The 18335-nt window shown below is 45.3% G+C and overlaps 1 protein-coding gene across 1 annotated transcript in view; it reads right to left on the bottom strand.

Annotated features, from left to right (window-relative positions):
- Dnah14 (dynein axonemal heavy chain 14) overlaps positions 1-18335 on the bottom strand; it is a 221151-nt gene that overhangs the window by 58140 nt on the left and 144676 nt on the right. The window contains exons 54-61 of the mRNA XM_032914677.1: positions 16749-16841; positions 11618-11815; positions 10337-10498; positions 9146-9334; positions 6594-6775; positions 3925-4033; positions 1807-1932; positions 205-299 (exon numbers count right to left, since the gene is read on the bottom strand). Coding sequence (XP_032770568.1) covers positions 205-299; positions 1807-1932; positions 3925-4033; positions 6594-6775; positions 9146-9334; positions 10337-10498; positions 11618-11815; positions 16749-16841 — 1154 coding nt within the window. The remainder of the gene's footprint in view (positions 1-204; positions 300-1806; positions 1933-3924; positions 4034-6593; positions 6776-9145; positions 9335-10336; positions 10499-11617; positions 11816-16748; positions 16842-18335) is intronic.

Genomic DNA, 18335 nt, shown 5'->3' with positions numbered 1-18335 from the left:
GGGTGTAGTAGTTCTCCTTTCTTAAGGATCCACAAAACACTGGCATGCCATAAAACCAGTAACATACAGTAAATACCACTGATAAAGAAAAATGTACAGGAACCAAATGGGCATAAATTAATTAATACAATATTGGAATGTGGATTTTTGTCACACATTCTATTTAGGGGCCTTTTAACTCAAAAGAGACAGAAAATTACTTACCTCAATTCGGAAATATCGCTTTTATCCAGGGCGTTGAGGGCCACGATTGCCTTGTCTAAAGAAGGCAGCACGCTTTTCAGCTCGTTGGCAGTTTTCTGCAATGAAGGCACAGTCCTAATCACACACAGACAGATACAGTTGCATGTCTGAAGTTGGAAGGTGGATGGGAAATTTTTATAGTACAAATTAGCCAAGTGCACACAGGCTTCCGTTGTGGGCCATATTTTATAAATGCAATGCAATGTGTTATCCAATTCCTGGTGATTCCCATCCATGTGTGGGAAGCAGAGACACCGAGTGACTGCCTTGTCAAACAGTGTGAGGGATGCCCTTAGAGGGCGTCTGTTCTGTTAGCGGTGGGATTGGTCATGCTGACAAAGGGCTGAACACGGTGGCTGTCTCCTTCAGTCCTGGCACTTGGAGGGCAGAGACTGGTTGATCTCATGAGTTTGAGACCAATCTGGCCTACACAGCAAGATTCAGGCTAGCTCGGGCTACATAGTGAGACCCTCTCTCAGATGAGAAGGAGGAGGAGGAGGAAGAAGAAGAAGAAGGAGAAGGAAGAAGAAGAAGGAAAAGGGAGAAGGAAGGAGAAGGAGAAGGAGGAGAAGAAGAAGGAGGAGGAAAAGGAGGAGGAAGAGAGGAGGAGAAGGAGGAAGGAGGAGGAAGAGGAGGAAGAGGAGGAAGAGGAGGAGGGAGGAGGAGGAGGAGGAGGAGGAGGAGGAAGAGGAGAAGAGGAGGACGAAGGAGGAGAAGGAGGAGGAGGAGAAGGAGGAGGAGGAGGAGGAGAGGGAGGAGGAGTAGGAGTAGGAGGAGTAGGAGGAGGAAGAGGAGGAAGAAGAAGAGGAAAAAGAGGAGTAGTGGTGCAATAGAGAGCTCTTCAGTTCCGATAAGAAGACAGCTGAGCCAGGCACAGGGGCACATCACTTTAATTCAAACCCTGAAGAGGTAGAGGCAGATGGATCTCTGTGAGTTCAAGGCCAGTTAGTTCTATATGTCAAGTTCTGTGCTAGCAGGGCCCACATAGTGAGGCCTGTCTGGAAAAGAAAGAAAAAGGAACATTTTTAAGTAACCAGAGAACAACTTGAATCTGCATTCACATTCGCTTCATACTAAGTCTGTGCTAGGACTGACTTAGGCCTTGTCAGATTAGCCAGTGAGCATAGCTTGTGGGTATCATGGGAAAATAAATCATGCTTATTTCAATGTACGTGGTTGCTTCTTTGAGAAGGGTTGGCTAGTACTCAGCCTGGAGTTGAGCAAACTTAACCTAGCATACCATGCTGGAATTGTAACTGCAGGGACAGAAGTGAACAGAGGCTTTTGAAAATAAACATTGGAAGTGACACACATTGTTCAACAACAGCTGTCCCCAAGAGCTGCTTGGCTCCTAGGGGATGCTGCTCCCGGAGGCAAAGCTCACGGGAGTTCTAATGCAGCCTGCAGAGCCTCCTGGGACCAGGGCTGATCGAGGCTGAGTTCCTTAGTGTCCTGTGTGGAGTTGGGGGCTAAAGGGTATTTGCTGGGATAAAAGGAAGGGCAACCACCGAGGGCCACAGCCTCCACCTGTGGGGTTCAGAGCCCCAGGCGGCTTGCAGTCACCTGAGCATAGTCTTCCACAATTTTCACTTGTTCAGCCACAATCTCCTCATCTTGCTTCACAAGCACCTGCACCTTTTCGACGATTTGAGAGTCTTTCCGCAGCTTTTCCATCAAGATCTCTTTTTCCTGATAAATCAAACGGTTCTGCTTATAACGAATGGACTTTGACACGGAATTTCTTCAGAGCAGAGATCAAAGTAGTTAATTTAATAACGATGCTATTCATAGGAATTTAGCCTGAACTATGTGTAAGTAGGATGGCTTCCATGAAGATGATTTCCTAGACATCAAGGAAGATGACCAGGGGCTAGGGAAATGGTTTCGTGGTTCAGGGCACTGGATGCTCTTCCAGGGGACCCAGGTTCGATCCTCAGAACCTACATGGTAGCTCACCATCCGAACTCCAGGTGCAGGGATTGGATGCTCTCTTCTGACCTGGACAGACACTGGGCACACATGTATACATGTGGGCAATTCACCCATAAGGATGAAAAGAACTTTATGTAAATGGTCTCATATAGGTGTAACTGGGGTCCTACAAGGGGAATATATACACACACACATATATATATGTGTGTGTGATATATATGTACATATATATGTGTGTGTGATATATATATATACATATATATACATATATATGTGTGATATATATACACACACACACATATATATGTATATATATATAAAACAATGGACAATGGCAAGAGTTGAGATTGTACCTCAGTGGTAGAGTTCTTGCTTGTGGTCAGATCTTTTAATTTCTAGCAACACACACACACACACACACACACACACACACAAACGAGACGAGCAGTGGCTTTTAAAATAATTGACAGTCTCTGCAAATTACCATAGCAGATTTCCGATGAAATTAGCTAATGACCTCATCTCTTTTCACTTTTTTCCTGTAAGTCTCTATACTTAGTTATGGCATTGGGTGGTTTTTATGTCAACTTGATAGGAACTAGGGTCATCTGGGAAGAACGAATCTGAATTGAGAAAATGCTTCCATAGGCCTGGCCTGGAGGCAGGTCTGAATGGGAAGGCCCAGTCCACTGTGGGCAGTGTCACCGGTGAACTGGTGGTCTTTGGTTGTATTGAGCAAGCCGTGAGGAGCAAGCACCCTGCCCCCCAATGGCCTCTGCTTCAGTTCCTGCCTCGAGTTCCTGTCCTGACTTCTTTCCATGACGGGCTACAATCTGGGAGATGAAATGAACCCCTTTCCTCCCCAGCTTGCTTGAGGCTATGGTGTTTTATCACAGCTTAATTAAGACAGTTTCCCACAGGCTTCACTCCTTCTTTAAAAGGGGAACAAGAATACCCTTGGCAGGGAAGAGAGAGGCAAAGATTAAAACAGAGACTGAAGGAACACCCATTCAGAGCCTGCCCCACATGTGGCCCATACATATACAGCCACCCAATTAGACAAGATGGATGAAGCAAAGAAGTGCAGACCGACAGGAGCCGGATGTAGATCGATTCTGAGAGACACAGCCAGAATACAGCAAATACAGAGGCGAATGCCAGCAGCAAACCACTGAACTGAGAACGGGACCCCGTTGAAGGAATCAGAAAAGAACTGGAAGAGCTTGAAGGGCTTGAGACCCCATATGTACAACAATGCCAAGCAACCAGAGCTTCCAGGGACTAAGCCACTACCTAAAGACTATACATGGACTGACTCTGGACTCTGACCTCATAGGTAGCAATGAATATCCTAGTAAGAGCACCAGTGGAAGGGGAAGCCCTGGGTCCTGCTAAGACTGAACCCCCAGTGAACTAGACTGTCGGGGGGAGGGCGGCAATGGGGGGAGGGTGGGGAGGGGAACACCTATAAGGAAGGGGGAGGAAGGATGTTTGCCCGGAAACCGGAAAGGGAATAACACTCAAATGTACATAAGAAATACTCAAGTTAATAAAAAAAAAAAAAAGACAGTTTCCCACGAGGATCATATCTAATTGTTAAAATGTAGTTTCTTCACCGTCTTCCCACAGGCGCACTGCGGTAAAGTGGAAGTTAGGCTTCACCTTTGGTGGCAGACAGAGGCTCTGCTCTCAAACACGGTTCTGTGTCAGACAATACAGCTTTCAGGAGAGATTTAAGACTGAACATACCTTTGCCTTTTGTTCTATCTGAGGACCGATAATCAAGAGTTCCTCCTGCATGTCCGTAACCAGTGCAGTCGCTTCCAGGATCTTGGAAAGTCCCATGTAGAAGCGATTCCTGAAGGGGAAACAGAGTAGGCTGAGCTTCCCATATCTGAAACGCTGAACACCACAAGTGTTTCAGATGTGGGGTGTCCTGGCTGAGCATCCCCACTCTGAAATCTCCAACATCTCAAATTCTCTCAGCTCTCCAGGTCAGCGTTCCTAGGTGCCAGACGAGGGGTGCTTGCCCTGTATGGAAATACAACCGACTCTTAGGAAATAAAATTTACTACCATGGAAAGAATTACACACCAGGAGCATTTATATTTTAGGGATTTAAGACAAATTCAGGATTTGAAAGTCAATTGACATATAACCTATCGCATATTGGGAGTTTAAAGTAGGAAAATCAGACGTCCCGATCAACTAAAAATGTAAAAACACACTTGAGAAAATACACGACAAAAAGAGAAGTAGGGGCCAGGAGGAATTATGTCAACTTGTTAAGGGGCAGGATACAGGAAGATGATGGACTCGCTTTGGACTCAGGTATACAGCCATGAGTGGAGGCCAGAGTCTTCTGGAGGAAAAGGAGCTATCATAGATCCTAGATGTAGGAGCTGAAGGTAGGAATCTCTCTCGACTCTGGTCTGGAGGGAAGTTGGGCAATTTACCCATTCCTTCCTCCATCTAACTTTTGAAGAATAGAAATCTTTTTTTTTTTTTTTTAAAGATTAACTTATTTTATGTATATGAGTACTGTGTTGAAGTCTTCAGACACCAGAAGAGGGCACCAGATCCCATTGTAGATGGTTGTGAGCCACCATGTGGTTGCTGGGAATTGAGCTCAGGACCTCTGGAAGAGCAGTTCGTGCTCATAACCGCTGAGCTATCTCTTTAGCCCCAGAACAATAGAAATCTTAATCTCATGGAAACCTCCTGATAGGTAGACACCTCCACTTGAGCAGGAGAGCAAGATCACTCGTGAACACCGTGTGGCTTCGTTAGCCTGGGTTCCGACGATTCCTGCTGCCCTGCATTTAACTGGTACAGTCTTTCATGCCCACTGATGCTGTTCACAAAACGCAATGAAATCTGACCCTGAACCTGTGTTAGTAGAGTGTGACTGAGGCTGCGCTAACTTCTTATATAAACGCCAGGCTGAGATGTGCTCATCATACAGATTACCCATAATTCCTGATGCCCAGCTGAGGCAGAGTACGTACAGAACTTCTGACTGTGGTTTGGCTTCTCAGTGGGAGACATCACTAGGGCTACTTTTATTCAACGTATTATAAGACAGTCTGAATGGATTCTGTCCAAAGGTACCTGAAAAAGTGGCTTTTTTTTTTTTATTTTAAGGACTTGTTAGTTTACACATAACAGGCCTGCGATGGGTTACGTAGTAGAGTGTCTGTCCTGTGGTGCCTGAGGCCCATCTAGGTAAGGCTCACCTGCAGTGGTTTTGCCTCTCAGCAGGAGCTCTCTTGATCTCCTGGCATGTGAGAATTCCGGATATTTGTGAGCAATATGGCTACAAGGCTGCTTTCTATCAGTTTACTTTCTCTCCAGGGGGTTGTCACAAGATAGATTCTCATTGTCTCCTGGGTTGTGGTTACATGTGAGGGGCTGTGGGAGTAAGTTAGTGGCAGAGTGCCACTATCCCTAGCACCATAAAAAAAAAGTTACAAAGAGGGAGGAAAACGTCTAAGAGTTGGAGGCTGGGGGAGAAGCATTGTGAAAGGCTGTCTTCCAGATGTGACATGCATGACACTCAGGCTCCATTGCAGCTATGGTCACCCGGATGAGCTCATGTCAACGTCCCAGCAAGCAGGGCCAACTGGACTCAGAACGAGAGAAAAAGAGGAGGACCTGAAAGTCTGTGGGAAGATGTGAGGAGAGAGGCTGGAGGGTGAGGGAGATGGAGTATAATCAGGATACATTGTATCTATGTATGAAATTGTCAAAGAACAAGTAAAAGATATTCTAACAACAATAACATCATTGTCATCAATTATGATGACTGCAGCAACTGATCTAATTACTCCCGAGGCTTCCTGCCTTGTGTTTTCTTCCCATATTCTCAGCCAGAGTTGTGACCCATACTGTGCTTTGAGGTAGTGTGGTACGTGCTCTTGGCCTTCTGTTCTACAGTCAACCAACCATCCACTTGTCTTTTGGTGTTATCCCTAAAGCCACAGGAAATGGCACCTCTAGCCATCCCCTTGCTTCCACTGTCTGTGTCAGTGAGAAATAATCTAACAAGAACTGATTTCTGGGGTTGGGGATTTAGCTCAGTGGTAGGCGCTTGCCCTAGCAAGCACAAGGCCCTGGGTTCGGGTCCCCAGCTCAAAGGAAAAAAAAAAAAAAAAAAAAAAAAAAAAAAGAAAGAAGAACTGATTTCTCCCTGGTAGATCCGACAGTCTCCCCACTGTGGGGTGACCCCAGGATTCAGGCAGGAGAGGTGTGGACTTTCTCCTTATGATCCGCGGTAGTTGTGGCCCCAAGGCCTCCACAAGAAAGGTAGATTTGAATTCATTATTTTATATTTGTCTGTATATTTTGTAGATAACATTTTGTAGACACAGAAGCACTGACGTAGAAAACACATGCTTCTGTTTCCGTCAAAGCCTTACCTCTTTGTCTGCATTTCTTCTTGTCTCATCCGCAGACTGTGGGTAAATGTCTCCAGGAACTTAAAGTAGCAACTGGGAGTGATGTAATAGTGTCTTCCCGTTTCTTCAAAGTATTTTATGCTCAAGTCTTTCATACTTTTGTGGATTTCGACACACGTTGGGGCAAACTGCCTTATCTTATTCTGAAGAACAACAATGTTTAAGAATCACATGAGAACATCACTGGGGAAGAATGAGAAGTGACTTGAAATACTCCAGCATTTCTGAGATTCAGAGTTACAGAGGCCGGTTCTGGGCAGGCACCACAGTCTCCGAGAGTTTTAAAGACGGAAGAAGCTGAGACAGAGGACGCAGCTGTGAGTGACGAGTGACACACCAGACTCATTCCTCCGCCTGTGTGCTCATTCCTGCTAGAGTCACCCAAGGACTTAGGGATCCAGCATAACACTCTGAGCTTGTCTCAGTCAAGGTCACCATTGCTGCAACAAAACACCATGACCAAAGGAAGCAACTTGGTGAGGAAAGAGTTCATCACTGAAGGAAGCCAGGACAGGAACTCAGAACTGGGCAGGACCCTGGAGGCAGGAGCTGAGGCAGAGGCCATGGAGGGGTGCTGCTTCCTGGCTTGCTCAGTCTGCTTTCTTGTAGAAGCCAGGAGCACCAACCCAGGGATGGCCCCACCCACCACGGGCTGGGCCCTCCCCCATCAATCACTAATTAAGAGAAAACGCTCCACAGGTTTGCCTACAGCTGGGTCTTATGGAGGCGTTTTCTCAGGCGAAGTTTCTTCCTTTCAGATAAAGCTAGCTTGTGTTGAGTTGACATGAAACTAGCTGGCACAGGGCCCTTGGGACACTAGCTTCCTTTTCTTTCTGAGAGTGGATAATGAAAGGGTGGCACTCTAGCAAGTTTGAGTCTAATAAAGCTTCTGAATTCACTGGCCCAGAGGAGAAAGAACCCCCACTGAGCTTAGAATGTGGAGCACTCTAGACACAAAGCTCCACAGCTTCTGGTCACCCTTAAGAATGTTGCAGACTCGGGGTTGGGGATTTAGTTCAGTGGTAGAGCGCTTGCCTAGGAAGCGCAAGGCCCTGGGTTCGGTCCCCAGCTCGAAAAAAAAAGAACCAAAAAAAAAAAAAAAAAAAAAGAATGTTGCAGACTCTTGGAGGGTTTCTGCCTCTGCCCCGTCCTTCTCTGTTTCTCATTTCTTTGGAGCTTGACCCTGTAAAGATTTCAGTGCTTTCAAAGGCCTGCACTGAGTCTCTGGCATTTAGGCCTTTACAACCCTATGTCAGCATCTTTAACCCCTTTCAGCTAGGCCTATGGTATCTTTAGTTTAACGCCCTTAGAACAGACAGGGTGTGAGAATGAGGCTAGGCTGAGAGAAGTCTACACATTTTACACCCATTCTCTCTCTGTGACATTGTCAAAGAACAGGTTTAATGACTAAGATCACCAAATGAAATACGAGGAAGGCTGCAGACTTCTTACCAAAGGGTTTGTTGTGCAGAAGGGGTTGTTAGGGAGACTCCTAAGGGCCCCTAAATAATGCAGACTTTGTCACCCCTCTTGGTTGCCCACCAGAAATACTGCAGAAGATACCACATACTGTGCTCATAAGACATGACACGACATGAGAATGAGAAAGAGGGGAGTAGTCTGAGGTGGGAGAAGGGAAAGCGGGCAGTGGGTGAGAGCCATCGGTATGCTGTGTGTGTGTGTGTGTGTGTGTGTGTGTGTGTGTGTGTGTGTGTGTGTAATTGTCAAGAAATTTTGTTTTTGTTTATTTGAGACAGGGTTTCTCTGTGTAGCTCTGGCTGTCCTGGGATTCCCTCTATAGACCAGGCTGGCCTCAAACTCAGAGATCCACCTGCCTCTGCCCCTGCCCCCTGCCCCCCTGCCCCCTGCCCCCTCTGCCCCTGCTCCTTCCTCCTGCCCCCCTGCCCCCTGCCCTCTGCGTGACTGGGATTAAGTCATGTGCCATCACTGTCTGGCAAGTTACTTATTTTTTGTGTGTATGGGTATTTTGCCTACATGTATGTCTATGTACATCTATGTACCATGTGTGTGCATTGTCCACAGAAGCCAGAAGACGACACTGGATTCTCTGGAACTGGAGTTACAGATGGTTGTGAGTGTCTACGTGGTTGCCAGGAATCAAACCCAGGTATTCTACAAGAGCAGCCAGTGCTCTTAACCACTGAGGCATCTCACCGGCACTAGTTGCTAAGAAAAATTTTAAAGAGAAATACTCTTGAGGATTCCAGAATTCTCATGAAAGGAGCTACTGTACAAAATGGTAACAGAGGTGACCTAGGCAGTGTACAACCCAGGCAGCCTTGAGCAAGGTCGGGTAGGAGGCAGAACAAACATGGAGCTTGTGAAGAGTTAGGACGAAAATCGAGCATCACACAGCCTAGCTCAGATCCACCTCTGCCCTATCCCCTCCCCTGCCCCGAGTGCCCCCTCCCCCGCCCTGGCCACTGCTGCTCAGGCCCAGCTTGGCCATGTGTAAGCTTAAGTCCCAACCTTCTCTCAGTTTAGCTGCTCACCTCTTTGTTCTCCACGTTCAGCTTTTCTTCTAGGTAGGAGTTGGCCACAATAAGGAAAGCCTCATCGGGCCACCTCTGGAACCAGTCGATGGTGCAGGAGCTAATCATAGAGGGGTAAACTCGGCAGCTATGGCGGAAGTGAGGTCCAGTCGTACACATCATACAAACGTGCAGATTTTTAGATACTCTCTGAAATGGAGGAACATACGTGCTGTTAAAATATAACTCCCTGCGTTGAAAATGATACTATATTGAAAATTCCATTTAAAACTTGTCTCAGCAGTTTCCTAACTGGGTAGACTCTTAAGAGACTAGCTGACAGGGAAGCGGGAACCCACAGAGCCCTTCTGCCCCATTTAACTGTGCCCGCTATGTCCAGATGGTGGGTCCAGCACCAACTCTTATGGGGAGGGGGACACTTGTGTCAGATAGTAACGAGTCTACTGCTTAACTTTCTCTGGGGTGGCATGCCTTTAGTAACTTACAGAAACTCAATGTGTGAAAGCAGCCAGACTAATTAGAACTGAAGGAGAGAAACGGTAGTCAAAGAGCATCAGAGTTAGCGGGTTATGGTGAGGCAATGTAAGCTAACACGCAGGTCTCGGGCTAACCACCTGCTTCTTTTCCTTTCTGTGATTAAGATAACTATTAATTTCATTCAAAACTACATCCGGCAGCATGCCACTTGGCATGTTGGGCAAGTCCCTTTGTGCCACATGCAATCAAATGTCCTGGTGTGAGAGTCCGGATACTAGACCGGTGTAGAGATTTGCTCGGATCCCCTTTGCTGCTTAGCCAAGTTTTTGGCCGGACTGGGCCACAGGGCACAGACGCTTTTCCCTTTGTTTCTGGGAGCCACTTTACAACAATCCACAGAGCTGGAGTGGCCTCAACAGTCAGCACACTTCTGATCGCTCAGAGTCCAGCAGGAAGAAACCACCACCATCTCTAGGCAACAAGTAACTATGTGCCACGGAAGTGTGGTAAAAGCTGAAACTGGGAAGGCTGCAGGGCTTCCACGAGTCTATTCACCTGTCTGTTCTCTATCTGCTGGATTCTGCTCGGGGATTTAAAAATGGACGCTCTTCTTAAACTCATTTGATGAAGGAAAGGAATTACACATGACCTGAAGATCATGTACAGAATTGCAAATATGGCCTGCTTTAAATCTACCAAGACACAAAACAGTACCTTTTGGAATAATGAGAGTAAATATTTTCTATCATCCATGCAACTAGACTGCTCAGCAAATGTCCTGACTCTCATAACGATCGAATCTAGTTCCTCGTTTTCAAACATGTTAGAAATCTTTCCAGCATTGATAATGTAGTTCAAGTCTTCCAGAAATGACACCTTAAGGGAAACACACATTGACCAGGAGTGAATAAACCATACACTCTTTGCTAAACGGATCGAGAAAGTAACTGAGACTACTTATGATTAAAAAGCTGATATCTTAACCCAAAGTCACCAGCATGAGCTTCATCTGCCCACTCGTCAATTCAAACATGGCAGCAGACCAGGCAGGGACCTTGTTTCGAGCAGTTAAAAGCAACCTCAATGCACCCACATCTGCTTCTGAACAGAGGGAAAGAAGTCTCTTTCTCTCCCTTTCCCCACCCATGAAGGTTCGTCTCAGCCTCTGGCCTGACATGGTTTTCTGCCATCGATGGAATTAGGACGGTAGGCACCGCACATGGCAGAAATAGCGTCTTTTGCAACCAGAAAGGAAGGCTGTTGACAAGCCTCAACAGATCAGTAGGGCAGAATGCTCAGATTTGGGGAAGGAAGAAAACCCAGAAAAGGCAGAGAATTTAGATTTTTTTTTCTAATAGACAGAGACCCAGAATTAGGAGAAAAAGCAGGATAGGGTTTTAAATAATATTTTAAGGTATTTTGTCAGGATATAAGTCACGTACAACATCCCTGGACACAATTTGTGCAAAGTAGTGGGGAAGTCTTTGCTTGCACGAAATCATGCAAGGAAAACCCCGACGGTGATGGATAAAGGAGAGAATGGCAGGTACCGGAGCTGCCCCAGCAAGGTAGAGCATACACACATCTGCAAACATCTGCGGAGCAGAGGACAGAACTGGCTCTGGTACGACGAGGTGGTTGGTTTTGCTATGAGGAGTAATTACTTCTAATCTGTTGATTAAGATAGAAATGACAGGGGCTGGGGATTTAGCTCAGTGGTAGAGCGCTTACCTAGGGCGAAGGCCCTGGGTTCGGTCCCCAGCTCAAAAAAAAAAGAACCAAAAAAAAAAAAAATAGAAATGACAAAGATGGGAAATACTTCTGCTGTTTGTCTACTTGGAACTGCAGCGTGACTGTGGACACTGCCCGTGGGCTGTGACCGGATGAGCAGAGAGAGTACGGCGGTGAGTGAGTGGGAAAACACACACCAATGTCAACCTTCTAGGGGGCACCGGCACCAATTTTTAGCAAGTAATGGAGACCTGGAGCACATACGTGTTCTTCCTGTAAGTTGGCAACCATGACAACTGTGGGGGTCTCTTCCAAGCCGGCCTGGATAAACACCTTTTTTAACATTTCTTTGAACTCTGAGATGGCGTAGTTGTGAGAGATAGGCACTTTGCATATTTTGTATTCTGCCACGTAGCAGGCTATCATTCCGTAAGTTTCCTTCCCACAGCCATCCATTCCAATCTTTGCAAGAGAAAGAAATAAACGTCTTATTCACCTGACGTGGGTCAGTGGAATACTACTCTTTTAACAAGGACAAGGCTCAGAGTTCCAATCCCAATACACACAAATAAACACCCACAAGAACAAAGGAGGCTATTCCTATGTACTTTATGGGAATTGATTAATAAGTACTTATTATAAATAATAATATAATAAAATATAGAGTATCTATTTTTGATAGAAATATTCACAGCCAGCATATCTCATGCTATAAGACAATTATCTACATTCAGTATCTTCTTTTAAAATGTATGAAATTTTACTGTACTGATAACCTGGAAAATACCACAAATTGACTGATAACCTGGAAAATACCACAAATTGACCGATAAACCAATACTGTGTCATCGTCCATGGCTGATGCTTCATCTGTAAGAAACTAGACAGGTATTTCTTTTAGGCAATAGTGTTCTCCGGCAATGATGAAGTTACCTTACACACACATTTGCGGACACTGAGCTGAGGTTGTAATGTGTCAACTGCTTACCTCCTGACATGCACCAAGCCCTGGGCTGATCCCCCACAGCACACAAAACAGGATGAGCAGGCGTACTCCAGTAACCCCAGAACTTGGGAGGCGGAGGAAGGAGAATCATAAGGTCAGCATCAACCGAGGCTACACAGGGTGTTCAAGGCTGGCCTGGGCTATGTAAGAATGACCGTGTCTTAAAAAGATCGAAATTACAAACACTAAGGTTTGGTCTTCAGTGGTGAAGCTCTGTGGTTTAGACAAATTTGTAGTACAGTGAGTTCCTGATTCACACAGAATTCCATCATATTAAAAACTGTTGGACCTTCCCTCTTGAGCAAGCCCTTGGCAACCAACTGCTGATTCCTAACTTTAATCCCTATGGATCTATCTCCCCGGACCCCCGGGCCCCCACTCCCCCCCCCGCCCCCGCAGAGGAGATAAGGAGTCAGTGATGGAGGAGTGAGCCGGGAATAGGGGTCAGGGAGTCTTGTGTGCTGACTGACTGGCAGCCAGACTGCTTCTTTATTTATACAGAACTCAGTAAGCAGGGATAGATTCACATTCCAAAACATACATCATATAATTTTCATTTTTTAAAGATTTATATATTATATATAAGTACACTGATGCTGTCCTCAGACACACCAGAAGAGGGCATCAGATCTCATTACAGATGGTTGTGAGTCACCATGTGGTTGCTGGGAATTGAACTCAGGACCTCTGGAAGAGCAGTCGGTGCTCTTAACCGCTGAGCCACCTCTCCAGCCCAGATCATATGGTTTTCTGGGCACATGCTTTAACTTCCTCTTGGTCATAAGTTTAGTCATCATTGATAAACATAACAGAACAGGGTTATCTTTTACATCATTTTCCTGCATCAGCTCCGTAACCCAATATTTAAGAATCCTGTGGTTTCGAGGGCAGTAGACGGAAAGTCTTCAAGCCTGAGCAGATTTCACGTCCCAAGCGGTGTATTATCAGCTTTACTGGTCAGAGGGCTACTTGTCATTAGGCCTAAGAAAAAGCTCCAGGCCAAAGCTACTGTAGTTAATATCCAACTTCTACCATAATACAATGTTTATATTTTATATATTTGAAGAATTTATTTGTGTCCAATGTTGGTATTCTTTTGCTCCTCGATCATACACCACAGTGGTCCCACATGAGCTAACTTCTCTAGAAAAGGGAGGTCTTTGTTCTTTTGTTCTTTTCCCACAGCATTCTTTGTTAGTGTAAGTTCTTGTGTAGGAGAGAGAACTCCAGCCAGCCTGCCTTGGCTGCTGAACCTTTCCGTCGAGGGGCATGCCACATGCCGTCCCCAGTCTCATAGGCCATGAAACTGCCCAAGTGTCTAGTAAGAAGATCTGCTGCTGACTTGTCAAGCCCGGCAAATCTTGTTTACCTTTTAAAGTGTACTCTGTTCTGATTACCTTGTTTCTGAGTAAGTACAGGGGCAGATATGTCAAGAGTTTCTTGGACTCAGAGCCTCATAAGGGAGATCTCTGGTGTTTTATTTGAGTCACAACCTCCAGGGTGTAAGAAGACTGGCAAGTAGGCCAGATAAGGACATCTCCTTAGAAGTGGAAGGGGTAAGATGCTTGGGACTTTCCTGAGGAAGCATAGAAGTTATACTCCTGGGAGAAGGTATAAATGATTCATAAGAAAAATGTGAGTATATAATTGTCCACATTACCTATCTCTCTCAGTCCTATGCATTTAGGATCTGCCAAATCTTTTTCCAGCTTCATAGCTTGTGTGCTGGGTGGGTTTTGGTGTGTGTTCACGGCTGCACACGAGTGGACAAGCGCCTGGACTTGCATGTGGAGGCTACGGGTTCACCTCTGATCTTCCATACTCCTTTATTTTCGAGACAGCTTCTTTTACTGGGGCACACACTTTACTGATATAGCCGTCATCCAGTCTCAGCTTGCTTACTTGTATCTCTGAATAATATTCTACCCGTACAAGTTATCACGTGCTTGTTGTGGTTCATCTTGGTAAGTTTTAGGCTTTGGTCATTAGTGAGTAAAGTCGTTTTTATTATTCATGTGCAAGATTGTGTGTAGCTGTAAAGTTTCTAGGAGCATGCTTGCTGGATCATATGTCCAGACTGTGTTTAGCTTCGTAAGACATTGCAAACCATCTCTCAAAAGTAACCATGCCATTTGCATCCCTACCAACACGTGTGCCATGCATGCGCATGCACGCACACACGCACACACACGCACGCTCCACTGTGAATCCACCCTGTATCCATTGCCCAACTCTCTGGCACTCTGTCTAGCTTCTTCTGAATCTAGAATCAGGTAACTTTATGTTTCCCAGATACAAATATTTTGCTATAGCTGCTCAAAATGGACTGGAGCCTTTGTCTAACCTTGGTATCGCTAGCCAGAAAGAGAAGTTGGGAATTAAGCCTTCTATTGTCTCGAAGAGCCTGTGGAATGTTGGGATAAATTCTTCCTTAAACAGTTGTTAGAATTCCCTGGTCGTGCCGTTTGGGATTTTCTTGCAGGAAGTTTCAGAATTCTAGTTAAATTTTTTAATTGTGACAGATCCACTAAGACTTTCAAGTTCTTCAATTTTTTGTTAGTGTCATGGTTAATGTCAATTCTCAACTTGGCAAGACCTAGAGTCATCTGGGAGATGGGCCTCTGGGCGAGCGTGTGAGGGAATTCTCTCGGTTGCATTAACTGATGAAGAAAACTCATCTGACTGAGATCCTGGCCTGCGTAAACGGAGAAAGGCAACGGAGCAGTGTGCATCATCATCTTCTGAGTGTAGACATCACTCGACCCGCTCCTCAGGCTCCGGCTGCCTTGAAATTGCTGCTGTGACAGACTGTCCCCGAAGGGCAAGCCCGAAGGAAACCTTTCTCCTGGAAGCTGCTCGGGTCAGGGTATCTTTATCACAGCAACAGGAAGGAAGCGGAGACTATCTTTATGTAGGGAAACTGCCATCCGTGGAAGTGATCTGACTGACTGTTTCCTGGGACCCTGTGTCGCTGTAATGGCAGGACTTAATAACGGAGTCTCATCTCATGGCACGAAAATATCTGCATTTTCTTGATCCTCTAAAGAACCAACTTCCGGGTTTATTAAAATCCTTACTTGTTTTTCTGCTGCCTCTTTTATACTCCATTATCATCATCATCGTCATCATTATTATTATTGCTTGCCTTGGGTTTGATTACCCTTTTGTAGTCTAGGCTATTGATCAGAAGTTCCTTCTCTTTATGTATCAGCCTTTACACCTGTAGATTTCCCACAGATCTCCCTTTAGGCAATGTGTTGTAATTGCCTTCTGTCTTTTCAAGGTATTTTCTAATTTTCCGATTTTCTAATTTGTCAATCTATACTTCCCTTGGAGAAAGATGTCAGGGCATGTGTGTGAGGATGTCTAGATTAGGCTAAATGATCTTAGAAGGCCAACCCTGGTGGGCAGCACCGTCCCGCAGGCTGGAGTCCCACACTGAAGAGACAGAAAGACTCACGTGCTGCCATGCGCAGACAGGAAGACTAGTGAGAGAACAGCCGAGGGCGGCCAGGTTTATTTTGTACCGTGTTTCTTGATTCTACCTTCTCATTCCAAAGCTTCCTTTTAATTCTGTCATAAATGTCTTTATAAGAAAGAATGTTTAAGTAAAACACTAGTTGTTCTGCATGCGAGATTAAGTCCTGCTTTTGAAAACAGTTATAAATAAAATATAAATAAATGGTACCCATAAGCAACAAATTAAATGATGCCTATAGAATTGGCTAAATATTATGTATTTATTGTTTTATTACATTTATTGGGTGTGTGTGTGTGTGCGTGTGTGTGTGTGCGTGTGTGTGTGCACGTACAAACAGAAGTATAGAGGTCAGGGATAAGCTTGTAGGAGTCAGTTTTCTTTCTACCACATGAGTCCCCAGATCAAACTCAGGTTACCAGGCTTAGCAGCCAGCACTTTCGCACACCGAGCCAGCTTCCTAGCCTAATACTGTGAATTTTATTTGGCTCTCCAAAACCCTTTCTTTCTTCTAAGTTTTTGGAAGTTTAAGTTAGCTGTCATGTATCCTCTTAAGAGACAGATCTCTGTGCAATGGTTCTCATTTCTAAATCAACATCCAGGTTGGGGTACTACTTTTGAAGTCAGGATCCACCTGTGTAGATGCCAGATTCATGCTAGGATACATTACATGTGGTGCCAAGCACATCTGATTTAGTCATATCCAGGACCTTCCCCAAACAAATAACACGTCTACGGGACAGCAATTTTTTTTTTTTTGCAAACAATGAAGACTAAGGTTCGGCTCTACCACTCAATTATTGGAATTTTTCATAATTTACAGATGAATACAGCTTCTGCATGCTGATTTTACTGGACTTTGAGTTACCAGTTTGCAACCTTAAAAACATTTAAAGAACTTAAATTCCTACCATTAACATGTGACTCCCTGGCTGTCGAAGGACCCTGGTAGTTCTTGTGATATGTTCTATAGCTTCCTTGAAGAATACGACCGAATGAGACATCTGGAAGAAGTAATGTAGCAAATAAACACATTGCAGGTGTAGAAAAGTCAGGCATGCGCTAAGGTTTCATGTGCAAGGACAGAGGAATGAGAGCAACTCTTTTTAGTAGCATGGTGACCTAGAGCCAGCTAACAGTTTCCACTGACACTTAGAGAAAACAGGTTCTTCACGAGACATCACTCACTCCGTGGCTAGTATTCTAGTGGGTTAACCTGGGGTTGAGGGAACAGGATGAAGAGCAGGGGAGTGGGTTCCAGGTTGCTTCTCTATTGCTCTGAGTTGGCAGTGGATGGAGAGATGAAACTCAGGAAACTGCTAGGGGAATCTGTGGATTTGACTGGCACCTCTGTGTCCGAGTGTCTCTGCTCCTTACAGCAGTGGGAGAAGAGCCACAGCCGTTGTGTGTCACTCTGGGCCCTATTGTTAAACTCTTTTTTTTTTCTTTATTAACTTGGGTATTTCTTATTACATTTCAATTGTTATTCCCTTTCCCGGTTTCCGGGCAAACGTCCCCCTAACCCCTCCCCCTCCCCTTTTATATGGGTGTTCCCCTCCCCATCCTCCCCCCATTACCACCCTCCCCCGCAACAATCACGTTCACTGGGGGTTCAGTCTTGGCAGGACCAAGGGCTTCCCCTTCCACTGGTGCTCTTTCTAGGCTATTCATTGCTACCTATGAGGTTGGAGCCCAGGGTCAGTCCATGTATAGTCTTTAGGTAGTGGCTTAGTCCCTGGAAGCTCTGGTTGGATGGCATTGTTGTTCATATGGGGTCTTGAGCCTTCAAGCTCTTCAGTTCTTTCTCTGATTCCTTCAATGGGTCCCATTCTCAGTTCAGTGGTTTGCTGCTGGCAACGCCTATGTATTTACTGTGTTTGGCTGTGTCTCTCAGGAGAGATCTACATCCAGTTCCTGTTGGCCTGCACTTCTTTGCTTCATCCATCTTATCTAGTTTGGTGGCTGTATATGCTTATGGGCCATTTTGGGCAGGCCCTGAATGGGTGTTCCTTCTGCCTCTGTTTTAATCTTTGCCTCCCTATTCCCTGCCAAGGGTATTCTTGTTCCCCCTTTAAAGGAGGAGTGAAGCTTTCGAATTTTGATCATCCGTCTTGAGTTTCATGTGTTCTGTGCATCTAGGGTAATTCAAGCATTTGGGCTAATAGCCACTTATCAGTGAGTGCATACCATGTGTGTTTTTCTGTGATTGGGTTACCTCACACAGGATGATATTTTCCAGTTCCCTCCATTTGTCTACGAATTTCATAAAGTCATTGTTTTTGACAGCTGAGTAATATTTCATTGTGTAGATGTACCACATTTTCTGTATCCATTCCTCTGTTGAAGGGCATCTGGGTTCTTTCCAGCTTCTGGCTATTATAAATAAGGCTGCGATGAACATAGTGGAGCATGTGTCTTTTTTATATGTTGGGGCATCTTTTGGGTATATGCCCAAGAGAGGTATAGCTGGGTCCTCAGGTAGTTCAATGTCCAATTTT

The sequence above is a fragment of the Rattus rattus genome, chromosome 10 (genome assembly GCF_011064425.1).
Source record: "Rattus rattus isolate New Zealand chromosome 10, Rrattus_CSIRO_v1, whole genome shotgun sequence".
In the NCBI taxonomy this organism is placed as follows: domain Eukaryota; kingdom Metazoa; phylum Chordata; class Mammalia; order Rodentia; family Muridae; genus Rattus; species Rattus rattus.
This window is presented reverse-complemented; position numbering and strand designations above follow the sequence as displayed.